We start from the raw sequence: 23,055 nt of genomic DNA, 5'->3' as shown, positions 1-23,055 counted from the left end.
ACCTTTATTCTAAAGTAATTGCAGACCTTTGTTTTTTAGATTCATTTCCAGTGCATTCAGTTTTGCATTTCAAATCCATTTTAAGGGTAAATTAACAACAAACACTAACGGTGATAAACAAGTGACTAAACTAACTGCGTGAGGCATAGACTACTGACGGGTTGGTGAAAGGAGAAATTGTTTACTGAGTCCTTATTTCTAATTGATAGGTTTCAGTTTGAATGTTACGACTTTTGTGCACTTGCCCTCTGCTACTCTCGGCGTTACCGGTAACCTGTCACTGCCTGTTACTATTCGTTACATTTGCTGTGAATACCGAGTCTAGTTAACATTGTGTCGTTGCATACTGCAATGGATCAAAGATGCAAAAGTCACAAACATGTTCATATGCACTAGTAGTTGTAATTTTTGAGATTTATTACATAACTGCAAATTTACGTAAGTTGGGGGGGGGGTTACTGTACTGCCAATTTCTTCAATTTAGCGAAGACATTTGACAGGGTGCTACATGATAAGCTGATATTTAAGTTGCAGCACATGAGTTTGGATGTCAGGTTGGTCAACTGGATTCAGGATTGACTGTCCGATAGGTATCAGAGAGTTGTGTATGATGAGAACAGTTTCAAGGACGCAGAGGTTTACAAGTGGGGTCCCACAGGCAGTGGCATAGCTAGAGCTTTTGCTGCCCGGGACAGTCCCCGAGTTTGCCGCCCCTCTCAATACACACCAAAAATACTACAAAAAGTCAAAACGACGTAGAGGGAAATAAATTAAAACACTATGTTTATTTTTGAAGTGAAACTTTAATTCCAACATTCTAAAATGTTATTTTTTTTGCTTTTCCATTAGCAAAATCATCGATGACATTGGTGAAGTCTATTTCATAGTAATGTAGGTAATTCTTCATCAATTTTAATTTAGAAAAACTCCTCTCACAACTAGTAACACTTACATTTGTGAGGAAAATTCACAGTAGTATTACAATATTTGGAACATAGTTCTCGAGACTGTGTTTTAGAATTAACTGCAAAAGTTTAAAAAGGTTCAAAGTGCTACCTGGGGTGGACTGCCCCAAGCTATGCCACTGCCCACAGGGCTTAGTACTGGGACCTATATTGTTTAACCTTTATATCAATGACATTGTCAGTGGATTGCAGGGGGATATTCAGTTGTTTACAGATGATGTGAAGCTGGGAAGGGTTATTTGTAATAGTGCAGATGTGGTAATCCTGCAAATGGATTTGAATAAGCTAGACAGATGGGCAAATCAAATGAATGGGGGTGTCAGTTTAATGTAGCAAAATGTAAGGTCTTGAGGTTTGGGACACATTGAGGGGATGCTGCATACTCTATTGGAGGAGCTATATTGGAGGAAGTAGGAGAGACAAGAGATCTGGGGTTGATGATTGATGCTGTATTCTGTGACTGATGGTGTTATTGGACAAAGGCACTTTTGAAAGCAGCTTCCCAGCAGACTCACCGATCATAATGTTCACCCTATCTACAGCAGCCGTTTGAGTGAGTTCTGAGATGGTAGGAGGCATCTTATATTTTGCGATTCTATGTGCCACCTTGTAAGATGCTAGCAAAGCATTACTTAGTATTGACACCTGCTTATAAAAACTATGCATTTTTATAAAGTAAGTTGTAACCTACCAAGTAAGTTGATACATGGTGTTTCAACTTACTTGATAGTATGCACTTTGGTGCCAAAACTGTCATACACAGGACACACTGTGGCCTCCTTTCACCATTGACTTCTGTCGACGTATAACCAAAGTCCAAATAACTGTCATCATATTTTCGATATTTATGCTTCTTCACACTCTTGCCACTATTTGATGGTGTGCCCTCTTTATTTTCTCTCTCACAACGCTTATTACTGTTTAGTAAAAACCGATCCATTTTTAAAAATACATATGAGAAGAAATACTTCAAAAACTTCACTTGACTAAATCACAACAATATTCAGTTGATACAATTTCCGAAAACTAATTCAACAGTAAGACCCCGCGACACCGACAGCTATTTATATACGAACACAAAGTACCAAGAAATTTTGAGAAACTACTAAAACAATCGAGAAACTTAATTATTGTAGAGCACCATCTAGTAACCATTTGTAGAGGCTTCTGCAAACAGTTATTACTAAGTGAGTTACTAGTTTGCACCAGGTCTGCTAGATGTCGCTTCCTATCACATTGATCCTACCTCAGTGGTCCCCAGGGTGCTGCAGCGCACACTTTGGGAACCACTGTGGTAGACACCTGAAAAATTAAGTGAAGGATGCTTGTCTTTGAGTGAAGAGAGAAAGATTGAGATTTTTCTGATAAAATGAAATACCATACAGATTTTGAGAGGCTTTAAAATTTTTGCAATACATCAGTAATTTCTTACTTACTTAAGGGGCAAGAATCCCATAACTGTTGAAGGCTTCACTAATAAAGGCTTCACCAAAACCATTTATCAGGAAGAGTGATTAAATGTGCAATTCTTTGTAGTAAATCATCTGCAGAACATAAAGTTTGGGCATAATGTATTAAAGTCTTAATAGACCTTAAGATAGTGCAACTTTGCATGAATATAAAGTGAACGGTATTCTCAGTTAGCATGGGAGAAACATCGCTGAGGAGATGTTGTTCAAAGCATTCTATAAAAAAGAAGTTTGCATGTGTGAGTGAAAGAATTTCCCATTACCGTACCTTCAATAACCAGAGTAGATATCAAATATTGAAAGTAGGTAACAAAATCTAGAGTTCAACAATATCAGAAGGAAAATCTTGCTTGAGTTATTCAGTGGATCCTTTAAAATAATGTTGATGAAGAGCTATATCTGTGCTAATCAATGTCAGAGAGGCTGAAATGAAGATCACAAGTGGTTGCCCTACTTTTATAAGCTATTCAAGTATTTATCAAATTTATTTTCTACTTTCATAGTGAAATTCTTCTCTCATATTAAGAATGCTTTAACTTTTAAAGCAAAATTTGTGATCTTCAATTGAATTCTGATATAATTAGCTTAGATATTTTGTTGCTCTTTACCAATATTCTCTTATCAGATAACATTGAATTACTCGAGTATGATTTTCCTTCTGATATTGTTCAACATTTTTTATTTTGTTACAATCTGCTTTGAATGGTAAAATATACAGAATGAATAATTTACTATTCAAAGCAGATTGTAACAGGAGACTGAAGGTATAATAATGGGAAGTTCTCTTTCACACTCACTCACACATAAAAAAAAAAATTGGCATCTCTTATGTGCTCTGTAAGCAGATAAGGGATGCCAATCCCTTATCTTCTTACACAGCAGATAAGGGATTGGCAGCTGTAGGCAGGCTAGCCAACATAAGAACTGCTGAACACAGTCCATATCTAGTTCCACCACTGTAGTCACTCAAGGCTTGCTGACCATGCCTTGGACACCCACCATAAAATATGATGAAAAAAGGAAAGGCAACCTTACTCCACAGGAGCATATTTAAATATGGAAGACTTCCTAGAATCTGCCTTAAGGAACTACCCATACAAATCTGATTGTATGCATGAATCAGGGAAGCATTCATCCTAAGAACTTCAGCCCAACAGTCAAGAACATCTATCCATCCATCCATCCATCCCTGCCCACTTAGAGGGCACTGTTTACAACATCAAACTTACCTTTATTGTTCTGCTTCAGTCTTACTTACCTTATATAGTTCCTGTGTGCATATAGTAATTTTGTTCATTGTTCTCTGATAACAATATGACTCTGCTGAAATATTAATTAAAAATTATTCTGATATATAGTGTACATTGTAACTTTAGTAATATCATTATTCTTTATGTTATAGTGGCTTAACATAAACATATTTTTCCTGGTTTATTCATGTTCATAAAATATTGATGCAGTTGAATATGCTCTCATCTGTCATATAATCTTGCAGGCTTTGCATAGAAGCAAGTGTCTGATTCATTAAAAATTATAACATACAAATATAAGCAAACTTGCAAGACTCACAATATCATTAGATTCACCTAATTTTAAAGAATAAACCTCACATAAATGTAAGTGAGAAATAGGCTTTGTGTCGATGTCATGAATATGATATGCAACACTATTGTTGGATCATGGCACCTTCAACTTTTTGAAAATCTTCTTCGTTTCAACATACACAATGTATCTTTTGCACATGATTTTATTAGTCATTCTCCAATTGTGTTGGCAAGGACACGTAAAGAATAAGGCTTGTTCTTTGATACATGCAATCAAGAAATAAGCTTTGTCTCAATGTCATGAACAGGGATTAATAAATATGCTTGCCCACTCACCTCTGGTGAGTAGATTTTGCCAGTGACTGCAGAGTGGATAAAATAGAATTTCGTTTCATCTCATTTTCCTTTCCCCTCTTTTACCTTGTGGTGTTGAGGGTTTATTAATCATCGGACCTAAACCGTTCGCAGAATAAGGTGGTCAGCCCTATGCCCTGGTGTATCCTATGTCCGCAGTGTGGAGTTCTCAAGGCCAGTTTGCCTGCTTTGCAGGATGAAAAAATCCAGATAAACTGCAGAGAAAAACCCTACTTTCCATGCCCAAGACCGGCTTACTTGGCTGTGACTGAGGAAGATCCTTCAGCTCCTCACGTCTCCGACGGGAATCAAACTTAGGACGCTCCTTCCCCAGGCATATGGTTCATAGCCACTAGGCTAACTGTGCAGACAAATAGAATTTTTTTTTAATTTAATAAAAAAAGCTTTCTAACAAAATCTTTTTTAAATTTTAAGAAGATACAGAAGAATATGTATAATATAAAGGGCCATTCTAGTTACAAAAATTAATGTAACAAATTATATTTTCCAAAAAATCAATGTTGTTTTTACTGTTCTTCCTGTTATTCTTATTTATTGACTTCTCCTTCTTGGAACAGTTCTCACACAAAGGACATGTTCTCAAAACAACAATACAGTACCACTAATCATTTTATGCAACTCCTTTGACTTAATGAAATAAAAAAAAAAATGATGGAGGAGGGAGGCATCTTGGGTGAGTACGTTTTTGTTGCGAGTAGGATTTTGCATAATTTGTTGAGCCCTGGTCAATGTATGCCACATGCAACATTACTGTTGGAAACTAACACTGCTTCAACTGTTTGAAATTCTTTCTCATTTTAACACACAGTGTGGTACCGATTTTTGCATGTGATTTTCCAATTGTGTGTGTGCATCTCTGTGCGACATCATGGCTGTACGACAGTTCACTTTGTAAGAAGCCTCTGTTGCATTTCTTTATCTGTTTTGACAGTTTTTGATATGAGAGTTTAGCGTTGTCTCGTGATTTGAGCTTCCACTTAAAAGCAATGCCTTCATTTTTGTAATTTGAATAATTTGTTTTGAAATATCATTGATTTAGCAGCTGTTTTCAAGTATTTTATTGTGTAACATACACTGAGCATTGAGAGCATCTTCATCTCTTGTTCTTGTGAATCCAAATGACAAATAGGAAGACGGCAACCATGTTGGAATATTAGTCTTTGAAATTTGGCAATACCATTTTCTTTGTTTTTATCCAGAATATGTTTTGCAGATGATTAAGTTGCATTGCTCCAAAATGGTAGTCATTGTTTCCATAATTTTGCTATAGTGAATGCTGATCATCACGTAATGATGAAGGAAAGGACAAATAGCTTGCATCGTTTTACGTTTGAAAACATATTTAAGCAAAATTGGATGGCACTTGCTTTTTATTGGATTTGTCACTGCATGTTTTTGCAGCACAGGAAACTGTAGTTTTTCATGATCGTCTTCTTGAGTTGCTTCAGTATCTTCCTTTTACTGCAGTTAGGAAGGCCTTGCTGGTTTTCCTAAATGCAGTAAAAAAAAATGTGACTGCAATTCTAGATAACTGTTTTCCTGAATTTTTTCCATCTTCCTTGCTGGTTTTCATAACAGACCTTTTTTTTTTTTTTAACTTTCAAGTTCCTCCTCATTTTATCAAATGATTTTTGGTGAGTTACATCAATTTAGATGTAAATTAGCTGTTGGTGAAAATAAATATAAATATTTGAAAATTACAGTGAAAATGAATATTGACAGTAACAACTGATGGTGAATGTGAAAAAAAGAGGTGATTTGAGTATTAGTCTTAACAGTGGTTAGTTGATTATGGTCCTCTCTTTCTGCTATTTGAGTTCATACTTCACATTCATGTATCAGACACAGTACCTTAGATAAAGTCTGATGGAGAGGCTTATACATTAGTAAGGTGACCTTATCCCACTGTATCCTTTGGTGGATGTCCAAAGTATGGGCACCAGCTCCTGAGTTTCCATAGTGATGAAACCAGGCATAGTCCTTGTGCTCAACAATGCTGATATTGGCTGTCCTGCCCGTTTGGCCATTGTAGGATAGTTTGCAGGTCATAGTTTATGCTTGCAGTTACAAACTATACTAGTATCACCAAGCACAAGGACCATATCCAGTTCTACCACTATGGCCGCTCAGGACTTACTGATCATATTTTGGATATCAACCACAGGATACACTAGACAAAAAGGCCATGTTACTCTACTGTAGTAAATATAAATATGAGAGACTGTTCCTAGAATCTGTCTCAGCCTTAAGGAACTATCCAGACCTCAACAAATTTGGGAAGCATTCAACCTCGGAACTTTAACTCACAGCCAAGAACACTCATTCTAGCCAACATTCTAGACTTACCTTTAGGTTGCCATGCTTCAGCCTCAATTTATCTAGTGTAGTGCCAGATTTTTACACTTATAGATACTGAAAAAATTCAAGAAAAGCATCTGAATAGTATTCATAGAGAGGGCCTATGGAGAGCATTAGATCTCATAAGATAATGTTGGCCATAAACAGCCGAAGGATGATATTGGCTAATGGAATTAAATATGAACAACCTCTTGATATTAAGACAGGATTGAAGCAAGAAGATGCCCTTTTGCCCATCATTTTTAATTTAGCATTAGAAAAATGTATTAGAGAACTGTAAAGGATAACACAAACAGAATAATATTAAGATATGTAGATGATATAATGCCTCTTTGGAGAAAATGCTGAAGACATTAGAATAACATGTAGAAAACAAAACTGCTGCTAAAAAACTAGGATTACAAATTAGCGAGGATAAAACTGAACATTTAAATGTATGCAGAAATCACATTCAAGGGGGAAATGACTAGTTTACCATTGATAACCTGAAATTTAAAATAATGGCATTTCATTTCCTTCAAATATCTCGAAACATTGATTACTCAAGATAACAAAATTAGTACAGAAATAAAAGCTAGAATACATTCATCCAATAGATCTTTATCATTCATTATATCTATATCATTCATTATATCTATATCATTTACTATCTTTCAAAATTCTATCAAGCACAGTTAAAACAGAAAGATATACAAGACAGTCATTAGCCATATTGTTTTATATGGAGCAGAAACCCAGAGTATAACAGACAGACCAAGATGCAAAAGCTTTGCAGATCTTTGAAAATAAAATCCTCAGAAAAGTCTATGGACCTGCGAGAGAGAGAGATAACACAACAGGTGAATGGAGAAGAAGACAATCAAGAACTATATGAATTCTATAGATCCCCACTTCTACCTGATGAAATCAGAGCTTGCAAATTGAGATGGCTTGTACATGTGGAAAGAATGGCTAAATAAGCATCTAAGATGAAGCCTGATTGAAGTGATTTAGAGGTTGACCACAAATGCACTGGGAGGATAATATACAAAAAGACTTGGCTGAGATGCGAATCCAGGACTGGAATGAAACAGCTCGAGATGGAAAGGAATGGAAGAAGTTGGTGCATACAGTAAAGAACCTTTAGAGGTTTAGAAAGATGAAGAGGTGTCTGCATGCACATATCAGTTTTGTACTGTATTTCCTGATGATAGCAATTTGAGTGCTAAAATATTGGAAATATATATTGCAATTAATGTTTACTCTATGTTGTAATTTCCTTGAAAAATATTTTCTGATGGAACGCTGATTTTCATGTCATAAAACCCAATTTGGAAAATGCTAGTAGATAGATTAGGCTCACAAGCCTGGGATGCCAAATGTGCTTTCTTTTGCTTGTTATTATCTTGTTTTTTAAACAGGAATGCATCTTCTCTAGTTTTTTGGTTCATGCTGCACCATTGGAATAGTCAAATAAGAGACTTCTTGTTTCTTTGATTTCAATTGTTCCACATGTGTATCCAACTTTCCAGCACCTGCATTTTATCTTGATCTCCAAGTTTAATTTAAAAATATGCTTTTTTTAAATGAAATTTCTGTAATGTTTTGTAACTTTTTTTTTCATTTCAAAATGATTTTATAAGCTGTTGATATAATGCATAGCTGAAAATTAAACACAAAACAAAACAATATTCTCAAGCAGAAAGACAGACAGAACTGGCTTACAGGTAGTAAGCCAGTGCTGTTTTATAGTTTTACATTCTGAAAGTCTAGAATGTTTTGTTGCAAATATGCTAGATACTTCCATATTATATTGTTCTTAACTTTGTTATTTAAAAAAATAAAAAACTAAAAATATTTTTAAAATTTCATTGGAATGTACAGAATGCTGCTGTGTTTTTCACAGAATCTGAATGAGAGTGAAATGTACTCGCCATTCTTGGCACTTGAATTTGCTAAATTATAGTTAAACCTTTTAAGATCCTATGAACTATGATGTTCATAGCACTCTTCAGTCATCCTGCAGGAATTCCATATCAGAATACTTCCTTATTATCCTTCCCAACTTGTCACTGCCAAACAGTTGGACATTTCTGTAGTTAATCTAATATTATCATTGATATAAAAATCAGTTGTTCAAGAGTTGAGCCAATAGTACATTACTGGACATTCTACTTTATATACACTGCTTTCTGATACAGTAATACCCTGCATTACAACACTTTGCTTTACAATGATATGCTCATATGACACTCTTCAATTATGATCATTGCCTTTTATACAATGCTGCATTTGTTCATACTACACGTTTAGTGACATGACGCTCCAGTACTGGTGTACGGTTTTTGTGGACTAAAAGTTGTTTATGACATCATTTCTCACTGCATCTCTTACTGTTTTGGTGTTTTGCTGTGAATTATAAACTGTATGATTTTATTTTATTGTTTTTAATAATTGCAAATAAAATTCAAAGTAAAGGTGCTGTTGCTTCCAATGAAAAGAAGACACATAAACCTATTCTATTATATACTCAGGTTAAATGGTGTATCAAATACTGTGTTAGGCCATATGCTAAACTTCCTGTAATAATGACAGTTACAAACAATGCCAAACAGTGACATAAAATACCACATGTCATGTTATCTGTAAACATGACAGTCTTATTGTCGAAATGGAAACTTTTAATGATGTAGATTGATGCCCAAACTGGTTGGCCTGTTTTCTTACACCAATCTATTCAGAATAATTTTTTTGTTTGCATATCTGATTTAATAAATGCTTTATATTTATGCCATTTCGTACATATATGACTGATTAAAAATGTTATTAAGCCACCACATCCTCTACAAGTGAAGAAGGGAAAAAAAAATAGTGCTATGGAACCTAACGTCATGTAACTGGGGTATCTTGACAGCTACCCTTCTATCTATACCATAAGTTCATGTTCATCCCCCATCTACTCCAGTTCTAAATTCTGAAAAATGACTGAGATCTTGAACAAGCCCAATGTGGAAGGATTAGGCTCTGGTTCTGAGTGTAGATGACTTGATATATCCCTGGTTTTGTTTTCTAAAGTAATTAGTTAGAGCACTCCTTGTAGTTAGCTTCATTCCCATATGCCTTGATATTACATTGCTATACACTGAAGTTATAATGGATAGCATTGGGTTTGTTGGTTATGCATGTGTTTGGGGGGGGAAATCAGTTGGTCACAGTTCTAGGTTCACTTGCTAAGTATCTTCCTATTCAAAATTCTGATACTTTACAGTCCCTCAATCCAGGTTCTCAACATTTTGTCCCTTAGATCAGCCTCTTAACTCCAGTTGTACCCTAGACAACCTGCAGTCAAGTCTTGTATGGTTTCATCTTAGTGTCATTGACTAAATTTCATTATCATGTTCTCTGGCTAGTTAACCTATTTGGATGGTAAAGTGCTGCTGGCTCCATATGATTAACTAATGTTCCTTTTATTTATTTTTTTTTTTCTGAAAAAATTCCTCATGAATGGTGAGAATCAAATATGGGTCCTTTCTACCCAAAGAATACAGGGTACATCTTTCCAATACTATGGTGGAGGTGCTGACAGGATAGGACTTGATTATATTTATAATCTTCATAATAGTAATTCTCATTCTTGTAGAAAGACTTATACGCTGGTTATACATAATTATTAATTGACTTAAGGAATTCACACCGTACAATAGAATATAAATTAAACTTTAATACATATTTCCAATATTTCAACAACGTCACGTTGCCATTTTCAAAGGAACTTACAATAAAGACACGTGCATGCAGGCACTACATACAGTAAATGAGGATGAAGCAGGAAGATATCGTTTCTCCTAAAAGTCCTGGTGGTATCCCCTAGCAGGCTATGTAGGTATTCTTGGCCATTGGGCTGAAGGTCTCATGATGTATCCTCTCTTTTAAGCTTACATGGTGATCCGAATACATTTTTGAAAATTATGGAGACAACTACCGTGTTTGAATAAAAACTTCAGTTTAATATGACTAAAATCTTCATTCGACGTTTCGACCTTTATGTCAAGGTAATTTTCTAGAGCATACAACTATACACAGAAAACAAGCTACACTACAACCAGTTTGATTGTAGTGTAGCTTGTTTTCTGTGTATAGTTGTATGCTCCAGAAAATGACCTTGACATAAAGGTCAAAATGTCGAATGTAGATTTTAGTCATATTAAACTAAAGTTTTTATTCAAACACGGTAGTTGTCTCCATAATTTTCAAAAAAGTCTCATGATGTATGTCTCCCAAATTTGGGGCAATCTCATGCAACCAAATTTATTGAGGTTTGGCATGTTTCTTAGGGCTGAGGCTGATTCTATGAAAAGTCTTTCAAACTCGAACTTGCTATGGTGTATTATTGTGGCTTTCTTCCACCGTATTCTGTGGGGTGTATCCAGAGCATGTTTTGCAAGACCAGAGTGGCTATACTGGTGAAAATGGAAGTAGTCCTTGTGTTCTGAAATTCTGATATTCACTGTCCTACCTGTTTGGCCAAAGTAGGACAGCTTACAGCTGCAAGGGACCTGGTATACACTAGGTAGGTCTAGGGGAAGTGATTGGTCTTTAGTGGAGCGAATAAGGGATGCCAATTTTCTATATGGTCTATAACAAGAGGTCAAGTCATGTTTTCTTAAGATTTTGATAATTTTTTTTGTAGGCAACGGTGATGGATTTAGAGTAATCCTTTTTTGTGAAGGTGGAGAGGGTTGTAGTTTACTGTTTTCAATATCTTTTTTTTTGGGGGGGGGGTAGCCATTGGCTGAGAAAGTATTGAGGATGTGATTTAGTTCAGTGGTTAGGGCATTGTCATTTGAACAGAGTTGCTGTTTGGTAGATTTTGATCTTTGCTGCCTCTTGACCTTGAAATTTGATTTTGTGGATACTGCAAGCAGTTTATCAATCTCCAGTTGTGCACTTTGTCTGACTGAAGTAAGGTAGACCACATGTTATACCTGATCAATCCTCATATGGTAAAACTCTTTGTAGCCTTGGATATCATTGCTTTATTGCTGAAGATTTTTGCCACAGTTAGATTAGTTTATGGTGTTTTCATAATTATGAGTTATGAGGAGAATATATATATATATTTTTTTTTTTTTTAGTCTAGTCTAATACTGTCATTGGTTTTGTTGGATATGAGGCAAGAATGGTGTCGAGGATGGTGAATTGGATCATTCTGAGTAGCTGGATTGATTAGAGATGAAACTTTGCCTGGGAGAGACTAAAAGTATTTAGGATACAGCAGTTTTGCTAAGCATATATAGTCTTGGGCCTACACAAAATTGTTTAAAATGTCTCACAGAGATAAAGATGAGGAAAAGAATGGTGATATTTTAATATGAATGGATATAAGAGAATGTGTATTAAAATGAGAAATTGTAATGTGAAAAGATACAATATTACATATTATCAGAATGTGTATTTTGCCTTCCTAGAAGTAAAATCGATGATGACATTTTTTAACCTATTTGTAGAGACAGGATACTGTGGGTTTGTATAAAGGGGTATTCAGATCACAGATTTATGTGTACTCTGATAAAAGGGCTGCTGGAGAATCTGCATTAGTACCTTGGTTTTAATCTGGTATTGAATTTATAGTAAAGTAATGCTTAATAACAACACCTTTTGTTGTTATTATCTGTAAATTTGGAATTGTTTTCTTGTTAGAACTGCTCTGTTCCTATTTGGTTGAAGTTGTTGCTGAGGAAGGAATTTTCATAATCTTATTATTCTCTTGGAATGAAAAAGAGAACTTATTCCAGTGGAAGGAGAGTTGTGAGGGACTTGTGCTCTGAAAGAATAGCAGATGCTATCCACAAGAAGGCAGTCCAGTTAATTGATTATTCTCACCCCCCCCCTCACAGATTCAGTCCAAGTTTTTTTAATGACTCCATACATGAGAGCTAGAAAGAAACTATAGCACATCAATGCTGTGTGTGTGGTTACAAATAAGGGTTGGGAAAGAAGTTCATTGACATTTTTCTTGAATAGTTGGATTTTGTTATTGGGAACACTTCACGAGAAAGACTATCCCAGAGGAACTCTTTCTGTATTATATATCTTCTCTGGATATTTTCATGGAGAGTATCCTGCTAAAGTGGCCAACATCATTCCACTTTCTTTCAAGAATGTAAGAACATAAGCAACTTGGTCAGCATCCATAATTGTCCAGCTTCAAACCTACCATTGACTCTCTTTGCCCCTCTTTCGTTATTTGGTGCAGCCTCTCTCTCTCATTGTCTTCACCAAAAGACTATTCTGCTGTTCAAGAAACTCACAGATTTCTTCTTTCATGTAGCACTAATGTGCTGTAGGTTTTGCAACCATTCATGTGTGGGTTTATATACAATGAATGGGGCTGAAAAATTCTGATAAACACCTAGAACAAAAATAATATTAAAGCAACTGATATAACCACAAGAAAGAACATATTTTAAACACTTGAACCCCCCATGTTTCATCAAATTGTAATGATTTGTTCTTTTTCTTTTAGGATATATGTCAGAAGTTTTGAAGGAATTCGAAGACATGGAGTTGCAGGCCATCATCAAATTTTTCATACTGCAAGAAAAGTCCGCATCTGAGATTCACCAAATTTTGTGTGAAACTTTAGGGGACTGTGTCCCAGCATATCCAACAGTTGCCAAATGGGTGGCTAAGTTTAAAACAAAAATCTATTATTATTATTTTTTTTTTTGTCTTTTTGCACACCATGTATCTTTATGCATATTTTTATGTTTATAGAATGTATTCATTGTTTTTAAATTATTATATAATCAATGACTTGCTTTTTCATTTTTCCTTCCTATTGATTCTCCAAATTTTTCTATACTGTTATTAATTTTTTTTTTTTTTTTTTTTTTTTTTTTCTTATTCTGGCATTATGATCTCTAGCTATAATTATGTTTTATTTAATTTACTTCTTTACTTCTGTGAAGTAGAAGAAAAAGACATAGACACTAAAATATTAAACTTTGTCAAAGTAAATGGCATAATAAATAATATATTTAAGCCATCCCTGATACAAAAACACACTAAAATCAGACTATATAATGTCTTGTCAAAACCAACTCTACTATACAGAAGTGAAACATGGACCATGAAAAGGAAAGATGAAAAACGAATTCAAACAGCAGAAATGAAGTTCCTCAGAAAAACAGCTGGATATACCAAGTGGGACCACGAAACAAATGAAGAAATCTTACAATCCCTGAAAATAAAACCAATCAATTACTACATAAGACAGTATAAACAAAAATGGCTAGAACATTTAAATCGAATGGACAACGGCAGACTACCAAAAATATTATACAGCTACAAAATAAGTGGAAAAAGAAGAATCGGAAGACCAAGAAAGAGATGGCATGAGACCGGAACAGGCCACATGGCCTAAATTCCATGTTAAGAAGAAGACTTCTGTGAAGTAAGTAGCTTTTCTTTCATTGAATTTTGTGGCACATTTTTTAGGCATGATCTGAAAGTCCTGAGTGGCCAGAGTAATGGTACCAGATTTAGTCTCTATGTTCAGATATTCTAATATTTGTTGTACTCGTTATTTATTTGGCAGCTTACAGCTTAGTACACTCGGTGGACACTAAGCAAATTTAAGAAATGTAGTTGGTCTTTATGAAATCAGATAAGGGAAACCAATTTTTTATGTAGTCTGAAGTTGGTAAGTAGACTGTATTTCTTCATAATTTTTGCTAACTTACCACTTTCAGACTATCCAAAAAATTGGCATCCCTTATTCACTCTCCTAAAGAACAGCTATTCCTTAGATTTCCTGGTGTCTACTAAATGCATTGTGTATATGACCATGGTTATATGGCCAAACAGGCAAGACAGACAACATCAGAATCTCAGAGATTACTACATCCAGTACCACCACCACTATGGTCACTCAGTACTTGCAGATCATACCTTGAATACCTACCACAAAACAATGAAAGAAGACCATCTTACTTCAAAGCCAATACAAGTATGAAAGACTGACTGTTCCTTTAATCTGCCTCTGCAAAAAAAAAAAAAAAAAAGTAATTCTAACCTGAGTAAGTTTAAATGAATAAAACTACCTGAAGTTTGGGAAATGATTATTCTCAGTCTGTCACCCCAGTTGCTAAGAATGTCCAGTCCAACCTACTAAATGGCATAAAATATAGGACTTCGGGACTTTTTTTTTTATTAGTTTTCCTTACTCATTGCCTGCATGCATGTATCTCTGCTTGTGTATTGGATGATGCCAGTTTGGTCTTTGCAAAATGTAGGAAATAATAATTATATTTTACTTATTATATCATCCACGTTTGACAGTTTTTTTCAGTCAAACTGAAAATGCAAAGAAAATTATATTATTTGGTTTAATTTTTTATCTAAGTTTAAGCAAACAATGTTTGTACATGAAGTAACTTTATTACTGGGCTACTCATATATAGAGGCTAATGTCATCCCATAATGCAAAGCACACCCACACCCTTTCAGGTGTGTATAATGCCATGCATTGCGAAAGGGCCACTATCCAAACTAGGCAATTGATGGGCAACTGGGTGATTAGGGCAGTTGATTCACATCAGTATAGAGGCATTAGCCTCTATATACAACTGGCCCAGTCATGAAGATACTTCACATGCAAACATTGTTTGCTTACACTTGGATAAAGGATTAAACCCAGAATATAATTTCTTGGCATCTTTAATTTATAGTATAGCCAAGTGAAAAAACTTTCAACATCTAAGATGTGACATCTTTTGACTACTTGTATATATTGAAATCTGATTTCTGCATTACTTCAATCTTGGTATCTCTTCTGGGCCTGGCTCTCTCACTGATGGTAGCTTGCTTCCAGGGAAGTAGATAGGTTTTGCTCAATGTCTGGATTTTGCTTGTCACTGTGTGGAGCCACTGCTGTGTTTCCTGTCCTGGTGTGATGAGTTTAGTAGTGATCCTTTAGGATTACTTGGTGAGATTTAGAGTGATTTTTTTAGATCACTTAGTTTTTGGAGAGGTATCTTTGCATTTTAACATACCTCAGAGGTTGAAACTGGTTTGGGTAGTGACCCTTCCCATAATGCATAGCATTATACACATCTGAAAGGGCATGTGCTTTGCATTATGTACTAAGGCAATTGATGTGAAGGCATTAGTCTCGATGTACAAGTAGCCCAGTCAGGAAGATAATTCATCTGCAAACATTTTGCTTACACTTGGATTAAGAATTAAACCAAGAAAATGGCATCTTTAATTTATATACCATCCATATTGTCATCTTGGCATCTTTAATTTATACGTCATGCATGTTGTCATCTTGTTCCTAAGATACCATTATGAGTAAAAGTAAGATACCATTATGAGTAAGATACCATTATGAGAAGAAGACTTCTGTGAAGTAAGTAGCTTTTCTTTCATTGAATTTTGTGGCACATTTTTTAGGCATGATCTGAAAGTCCTGAGTGGCCAGAGTAATGGTACCAGATTTAGTCTCTATGTTCAGATATTCTAATATTTGTTGTACTCGTTATTTATTTGGCAGCTTACAGCTTAGTACACTCGGTGGACACTAAGCAAATTTAAGAAATGTAGTTGGTCTTTATGAAATCAGATAAGGGAAACCAATTTTTTATGTAGTCTGAAGTTGGTAAGTAGACTGTATTTCTTCATAATTTTTTCAAAAAATTATGAAGAAATTTTCCAAAGAAATCTTCCAAAAAATAAGCCCATTCCTTTGTTATCTGCTCTGGTTAATGACTTAAATTCCCTGCTGGAACCTTTAGTGAGAAATGTCTCATTTCCAATTTCCCATTATGTAATTCACTGTACCTGAAATTACATGCTGTTCAAGAAGTTTATCTTCATGTTTAGTGTTGAATACTATAGCTGTTTTTTCTTTCCCCTTCTTTTTTAACCCTTGCCTGAATATAATATTGAATATTTATTATTTAAATATATGTGTCACCTGTTTTTTCGTTGTTGTTTTGGTAACACCGGTTATGTTGTAGTATTCCCACGATTTCTCCTTGTGATTGGAAATGCAACAAAATGTTGAGAGCAAGCAATATAACATATTACAGGATGTACCTTGTGTGTGTGTGTGTCTGTGGAGGGGTAAATTAACTTTCGGTTTGCTATCTGTTTCACATGAAATGAACTATCATTATAGCTAATGCTATTCATTTGTATTTTGGTTGGAAGTTTTAAAGTTGAGAACTTTAAAACTTCATCGTCATCAAATTCCTGCCATGTACCCTCAAGGAGTGTACAGGATATGATAGTACTACATGAAAAATTTGCATCATTACTATCTTCCTATCTACAATTTTCCTCTAAATAAGTCTGTTACCTGCCAAGACTCCAACATTATCAGATCTTATATTTCTGCCTTCTAAGGAACTTTTTACTGTATCAATCCACCTATATCTTGGTCTTCCTCTGGGTCTTTTTTCTCCACAACCTGGCAGATAACACTTGTTTTGCTAATCTTTCCTCTCCCATTCTATTTAAATGACCATACCACCTGAGATTAGCTCTGCTAATGCATTCCAGGATGCTCACAATATCAAGTTCTTTCCTAATATCCTCGTTTTTAATATGATATTGCTATTGATACCATCTGTTCATGCCCCCTAATCTATCCCAGGACTCTCATATCTGTAGTCTCTAGTCTTTAGTCAAGTGTTTTACTTCTAACCCAGCTCTCAGATCCATAATTTAAAATTGGTTTAAACATTATCTTGTATATAGCTAATTTAGTGTTTTGGCTAATTTCTCTCTTATTCCATATAAATTTATTCAGTTGACTTCCTACCATACCAGCTTTGTTGATTCTGTTGTCTATTTCCATATTTAATTTACCATCTTCACTAAAAATCATGCCTAAGTAGCTAAAATGTTTTACTTGTTCTATAAGTTCTCCATTCACAATGCAGTTGATATTTTCAATGTTTCTGCCTATTTTCATTGTCTTTGTGTTTTTATTGCTGACCTTCATACCATATCTATTACAACAGTTATTCAATTTAGTCAGGGAATCTTGCAGACTTGTAGCGGATTTATTTAGAAGTATAACATCATCCGCATAAAGCAAAGAGCTGAGATTAACACCTCCAATTTTGATATCAGGATTAATACCGCTTTCCTTCATAATGTGATCCATATAGATAATGAATAACAGGGGGGGATAATGTACATCTTTGTCTCACACCAGATTTAACATTAAACCATCTTCCTGTACTTCTATTCTAACTGCTGACTTACAACTCAAATAAAGACTAAGTATTGCTTGATATAATGTCCCATTAACACCATATAACTGTAGCATTTGGAACAGCTTCTCTCTTGGCACCTTGTAATATGCCTTTTCCAGATCTACAAAACTTAAATACAGATCTTTGTTATATTCCAATCATTTCTCAACTATCTGTCGTAAAGTGAAGATCTGATCCTGACAGCCTCTATTTGGCCTGAATCCAGCTTGTTCTTTACCAAGCTTCTCTTCCACAATCCTTCTCAACTGTTTCTCAAGTATACTTGCATATATCTTACCAGCAACACTCAGTAATGAAATGTCTCTGTAATTCTCACATTCAGTTTTATTTCCCTTTTTATATATGGGTACTATGAGAGCTCTACTCCAATCATTGGGAATTTGTCCCTCTGTCCATGCCTTCTGAACTATGCAGTGCAGCCACTGTAAGACTTTTATACCTCCATGTTTCAGCATATCTGGTCTAATATCATCTATTCGCTGCCTTTCCACATTTCAAGCATTTGATGGCTTTTTCTACTTCAAGTATGGATATGTATTGCTGAATATATGCCTGTTGAGTATTTTTTACCACAGTGCTATCATTGCTTGTTTTATTTAGCAATTTTTCGAAGTAATTACTCCATACTTCAAGGATATCTTTTTCTCCAGTTTTCATGTCACCTTTATCATCTCTAATTCCTTTTACAACACTCTTTCCTCCATTTCTGAGCTTCAATGTCCAGAATATCTTGCCACCTCTTGATATTTATTTTCTATGTTCTTACCAAAGTCCTCCCATGACTTTTGTTTAGCCAGTTTTACACAGTGTTTAGCTTTTTTACATTTGTCTCTGTATTCTCTAAGAGCACAAGCTGACTTATTTCCCAGGAACTTTTTGATATGCTTTCTTTTCCTTCACTGCCTCTTTAACTTCTCGTGTCCACCATGGAGTTCTGATTTTTCTATCCTTGCAGACAAACAACCTCACCACATGCCTCTCTGGCTGAATTAGTGTTTTTTTTTTCAAGGTTTGGTTCCTGTTCTCAAACTCTTTTATTTTTTCATTAATAATATTTGTGTATTTTTTTAGTCTATAGTTTACATCTTTAAAACTTTTAACCAAGAAATCAAACTTGAAATGAAGTTTTTTAGATAGCTGGATTCACTGTTGGCAACAATTTTAATGAAATATTTTACATATTTTAATAAGTTAATAATATCCTCCTTTAATCTTGTAAACGAGCTTAAATTCCAAAGTATTTAATGCATAAGATTTTTCATTTTATAGGTGTATTCTTTCATGAGAGCTGTTATTGCCCTAAACCTTTTAATCACTGGCTAGCAACAATGAAATGTCCTTCTATATATGATCAAATTAAAGAAGATCTGAGCATTTTCTCTTCAATCGATATGAAGATAGTATTAAAAGAAGCTGTCAGAAGGTTTGATCGACCTGGTGCTTATAGTTTTTGCCATTATTCAGTTGTAAATAATAATGTAAGTATACAGTTTTCCTGTTATACTAAAATTTAAAAAAATATATAAATTTGAAATATGAATATAAATTTTTGAACAGAATTTGAACATGATAAAGTCTGGTGTACTTGGTCGTTGTTACCTGCTGTCTGTTAGCATATATCAGATTTACTGAGAATCTATTGTTCTCTTAACAGCCTTCCTCATGAATATTTCTCAAAGACAAGTCTCTATCTTTTCAAGAATATCATCAGGGGTTAAGAAAAAGATTTCTTCTTAATTCCTGCCCACAACACGGCATCAGTTTGCATAGAATCTGAAACATTTTGTATGGAGTATTGCATATATATATATATATATATATATAAATACAAGTGACTTTAGGCATGCCTCTCAAACCTTTCTCTCACCCTGCACTGAAGTATGAAACAAATCCAAACCAGCCATCAATAAACCCGTATAGAAATTTTAAACTGCCACAGAATGTAAAACGTTTAGTCTGTCTCTTGTTCCTTTTGTAATATGCTATTATTTACTTTATGCTCTGTACTCTCTTTTTATGCTTTACACTTTTACTTAAGTTACTACAGGTTATCTAATTTCTAATACCTTGGGAACCTTAGAAAATTTATTTAATGTTACGACTGCGCCACCAAGATTCCCCTTTATGGGTATTAAATATAATTAAGATTACCTACAGAATCTCTCCAGATCTATCTCAAGTTTTATTGACAGTCGTAGCTACTCTTATTTACCTTTGCTCACAGGTTCGTATTTATTTGGAAACAGTGCATTGGATTAAGGATCAGTGAGTACACATTTTTAAACATAACAAACATATTTATTGAACTACGATGCAATTATAGAGAATCTTAAATGAATTGGCTCTTTCTTAAATCTAAACCTAAGATTATAATATCACAACAATTGTACGTACATTAAAACATGCAGTATTACTGTCTTAAAGAAATCTATATTCTCATCCCAATACTAATTTGCTCATGCAATATATACTTCATTTAACAACTTCTCATATCTAAGTCATACAAATTAAACTTCAGCTTCTTAGTCTGGAACAAACTATCACAATTAACCTTTCTAAGTGTCCCGTGGACTATCAGTCTATTTTCCGTAATGTTAAACAAACACAAAAAATTTTACTCACAGTTCTTCTCTGACACATATATTTAAACTGGCTTTTTTATCTCTTTACTGGTTCCACTGACTGCTTTTTCCGTTCTGGGCCTCAATTCATGTGGGCTTCTTTCCTTTAGCACTGTTGCATTGTGGAGGACTCCTGAGTCTTGGTGCATATTATACCGATGCTTTCTAGGTCAGCCGATGGCTTTCCGTGTCCGATGCATATGGCAGATTATCTTATTCGCAAGGCATGCTGGTTTGACTTCTCTTCTCCTTGATATCTCCTGGTGCTTACTGCTTCTTTCTGGACTTCTAGCGGACTCATGTCTGCAATGCTGGATTGAGACACTATGAGAGGGGATTCCTTTTCCTTCTGCATACCTCTCTCCCTTCAGAGTTTTTTCTGATCCTTTCTTATACTTCTCCTCAGGTCCCTGGATTCAAAGGTTGAGAACCCCTAATATTCTCACGCAAAAGGGGATGTGACCTTCAGAGTTGTCGATTACTTCTGTTTCCCACAGAACACACAAAAACAATCTTATTTACCAAATGCAGAACATCCTTAGATGTTCACTGCTTGTTGTTACACTGTCCTTGAGACTTGCATTTCTTTAAGCTCAAACATAGTTGAAAGCACTTTACATTGTATAAACAAAGCTTCTAAGCTATTTCTATTAAATCTGAACCACATCAAATGCCAGGCTGCTTTCTAAGGCATTGCCCTTGAAATATACAGTTTAACATTCATACAATTTCAACATATACTTGCATGGTTTTTCATCATTCACAAAATTAGTACAACTACAGATTTAATATATATACCTTTTATATACAAAATTCATAACAAAAATTTACAATCAGTTTTAAATTGCAATATCCTTCTTTATACAATATTTGTGACCTCTGTAAAAGTCGATGCAAAGTTAAGAAAAAAAATTTTACTGCATCGAATTTTGCAAGAACACTGATCTCCTTTGCAAATAAATCATGCTTCTAGTCTTGCCAAGTCTTTCTCACAGATTTACTGAGCACTGCTCACATATTTAAGTGCAAATCAAGTTCCTTCTTAATATTCTTGCTTTTAATGTCATTTTGCCATTGATGCATTTGTTCACTCCCATAATCTTTCCCAGAACTCTCATATCCTTGGTTTCCTGTTTTTGATCAAGTGTTTTATTTCTAACACAACTCTCAGATTTGCAAGTTAAAATTGGTTTGAACACTATCTTGTATATAGCTATTTTAGTTTTGACGATTTCAATCTTATTCCATATGAATTTATTCAATTGACTTCCTATCATACCAGCTTTGCTAATTCTGTTGTATATTTCCTTATTTAATTTGCTATCTTCACTAAAAATTGTGCCTAAATAGTGAAAATGTCTAAGTTCTCCATTCTAGATGCAGGTGATGTTTTCTGCCTCTTATCATAGCCTGCCATAATAAATTTTCCTACCAAATTTATTATAGCTGTTATTGAATTTAGTCAGGAAATCCTCAAGACTTATACTAATTTTTGTTAAGAGTAAGAGGTGAGCTGAATATCTTCAATTTCAGGCTTAATGCAACTTTGCTTCATAATGGAATCCATAACTTGTCTTACACTTGATTTAACAGCAAACCATCTTCCTGCCAAGAAAATAGCTATTCAAAATGCTATAATTATATGGTATAACTGCTGACTTAGATCTCTCACACACACACACACACACACACACACACATATATATGTAGAAAGTAAATTTGTCTGTTTGCTTACTTGGGAAATGGAGTAAAACCAGGTTTAAAATAGCTTGGTATCTTTAACATATATATATATATATATGTATATATTGCTTGATATAATGTCCCATTTATACCATATAATTATAACAGTTTGAATAGCTTTTTTCTTGGTATACCTTGTCTTATGCCTCTCCCAAATCTATGAAGCTTAAATACAGATCCTTGTTATATTTCCATGATTTCTTCACTATTTGTCTTAAAATGAAAATATCTTGACAGCCTCTGTTTGGCCAGAGCCCAGCTAATTCTCTAAATTTCCCTTCCACAAATTTCTTAGCCTTTTATAGAGCAGGGTTTCTCAAACTGTGTTCTGCGGAAGGTGAATAGGTGTTCCGCAAGAAGTTCTGAAATTTGTCATTTTAGTTTTCTAAGCAGTTTTCATGAATAAATATTTTATAGTAAAAATATTCCGAGGAGGATAATATTCGTGAATATGTCGAAAAGCTCAGACCCAGAATACCTAATAACATTTATGTATCGTTAATTTTCACACATCGAAAGCCTTTCAACATTTGGGAGAGGGAATGTTGCTGTTTATGACGGGTCATAAAAATTGCCTGCAAGCCCATTACAACATTTGGTGTCATATCTTCTGTTTTCAAAACTGAAGGAAATGACATCTGTTTTGCAAATTTCAGTGACCAAGCAGCATATTTTTAAACATGGAAGTATTCATGAATTATTGTTAATTT

At 34.6% G+C, this 23,055-nt stretch overlaps 1 protein-coding gene across 1 annotated transcript in view; it reads left to right on the top strand.

The window, feature by feature from the left end:
* LOC150100884 (protein O-glucosyltransferase 2-like) overlaps window positions 1-23,055 on the top strand; it is a 128,188-nt gene that overhangs the window by 16,994 nt on the left and 88,139 nt on the right. The window contains exon 3 of the mRNA XM_090401546.1: window positions 19,251-19,459. Coding sequence (XP_090257672.1) covers window positions 19,251-19,459 — 209 coding nt within the window. The remainder of the gene's footprint in view (window positions 1-19,250; window positions 19,460-23,055) is intronic.

This window comes from Typopeltis vanoorti, chromosome 12, assembly GCF_054136105.1.
Source record: "Typopeltis vanoorti isolate ZY-2024b chromosome 12, IOZ_Tvanoo_1.0, whole genome shotgun sequence".
Taxonomy (NCBI): Eukaryota; Metazoa; Arthropoda; class Arachnida; order Uropygi; family Thelyphonidae; genus Typopeltis; species Typopeltis vanoorti.
The sequence above is the reverse complement of the archived record's forward strand: the minus strand, read 5'-3'. Positions and strand labels throughout refer to the sequence as shown.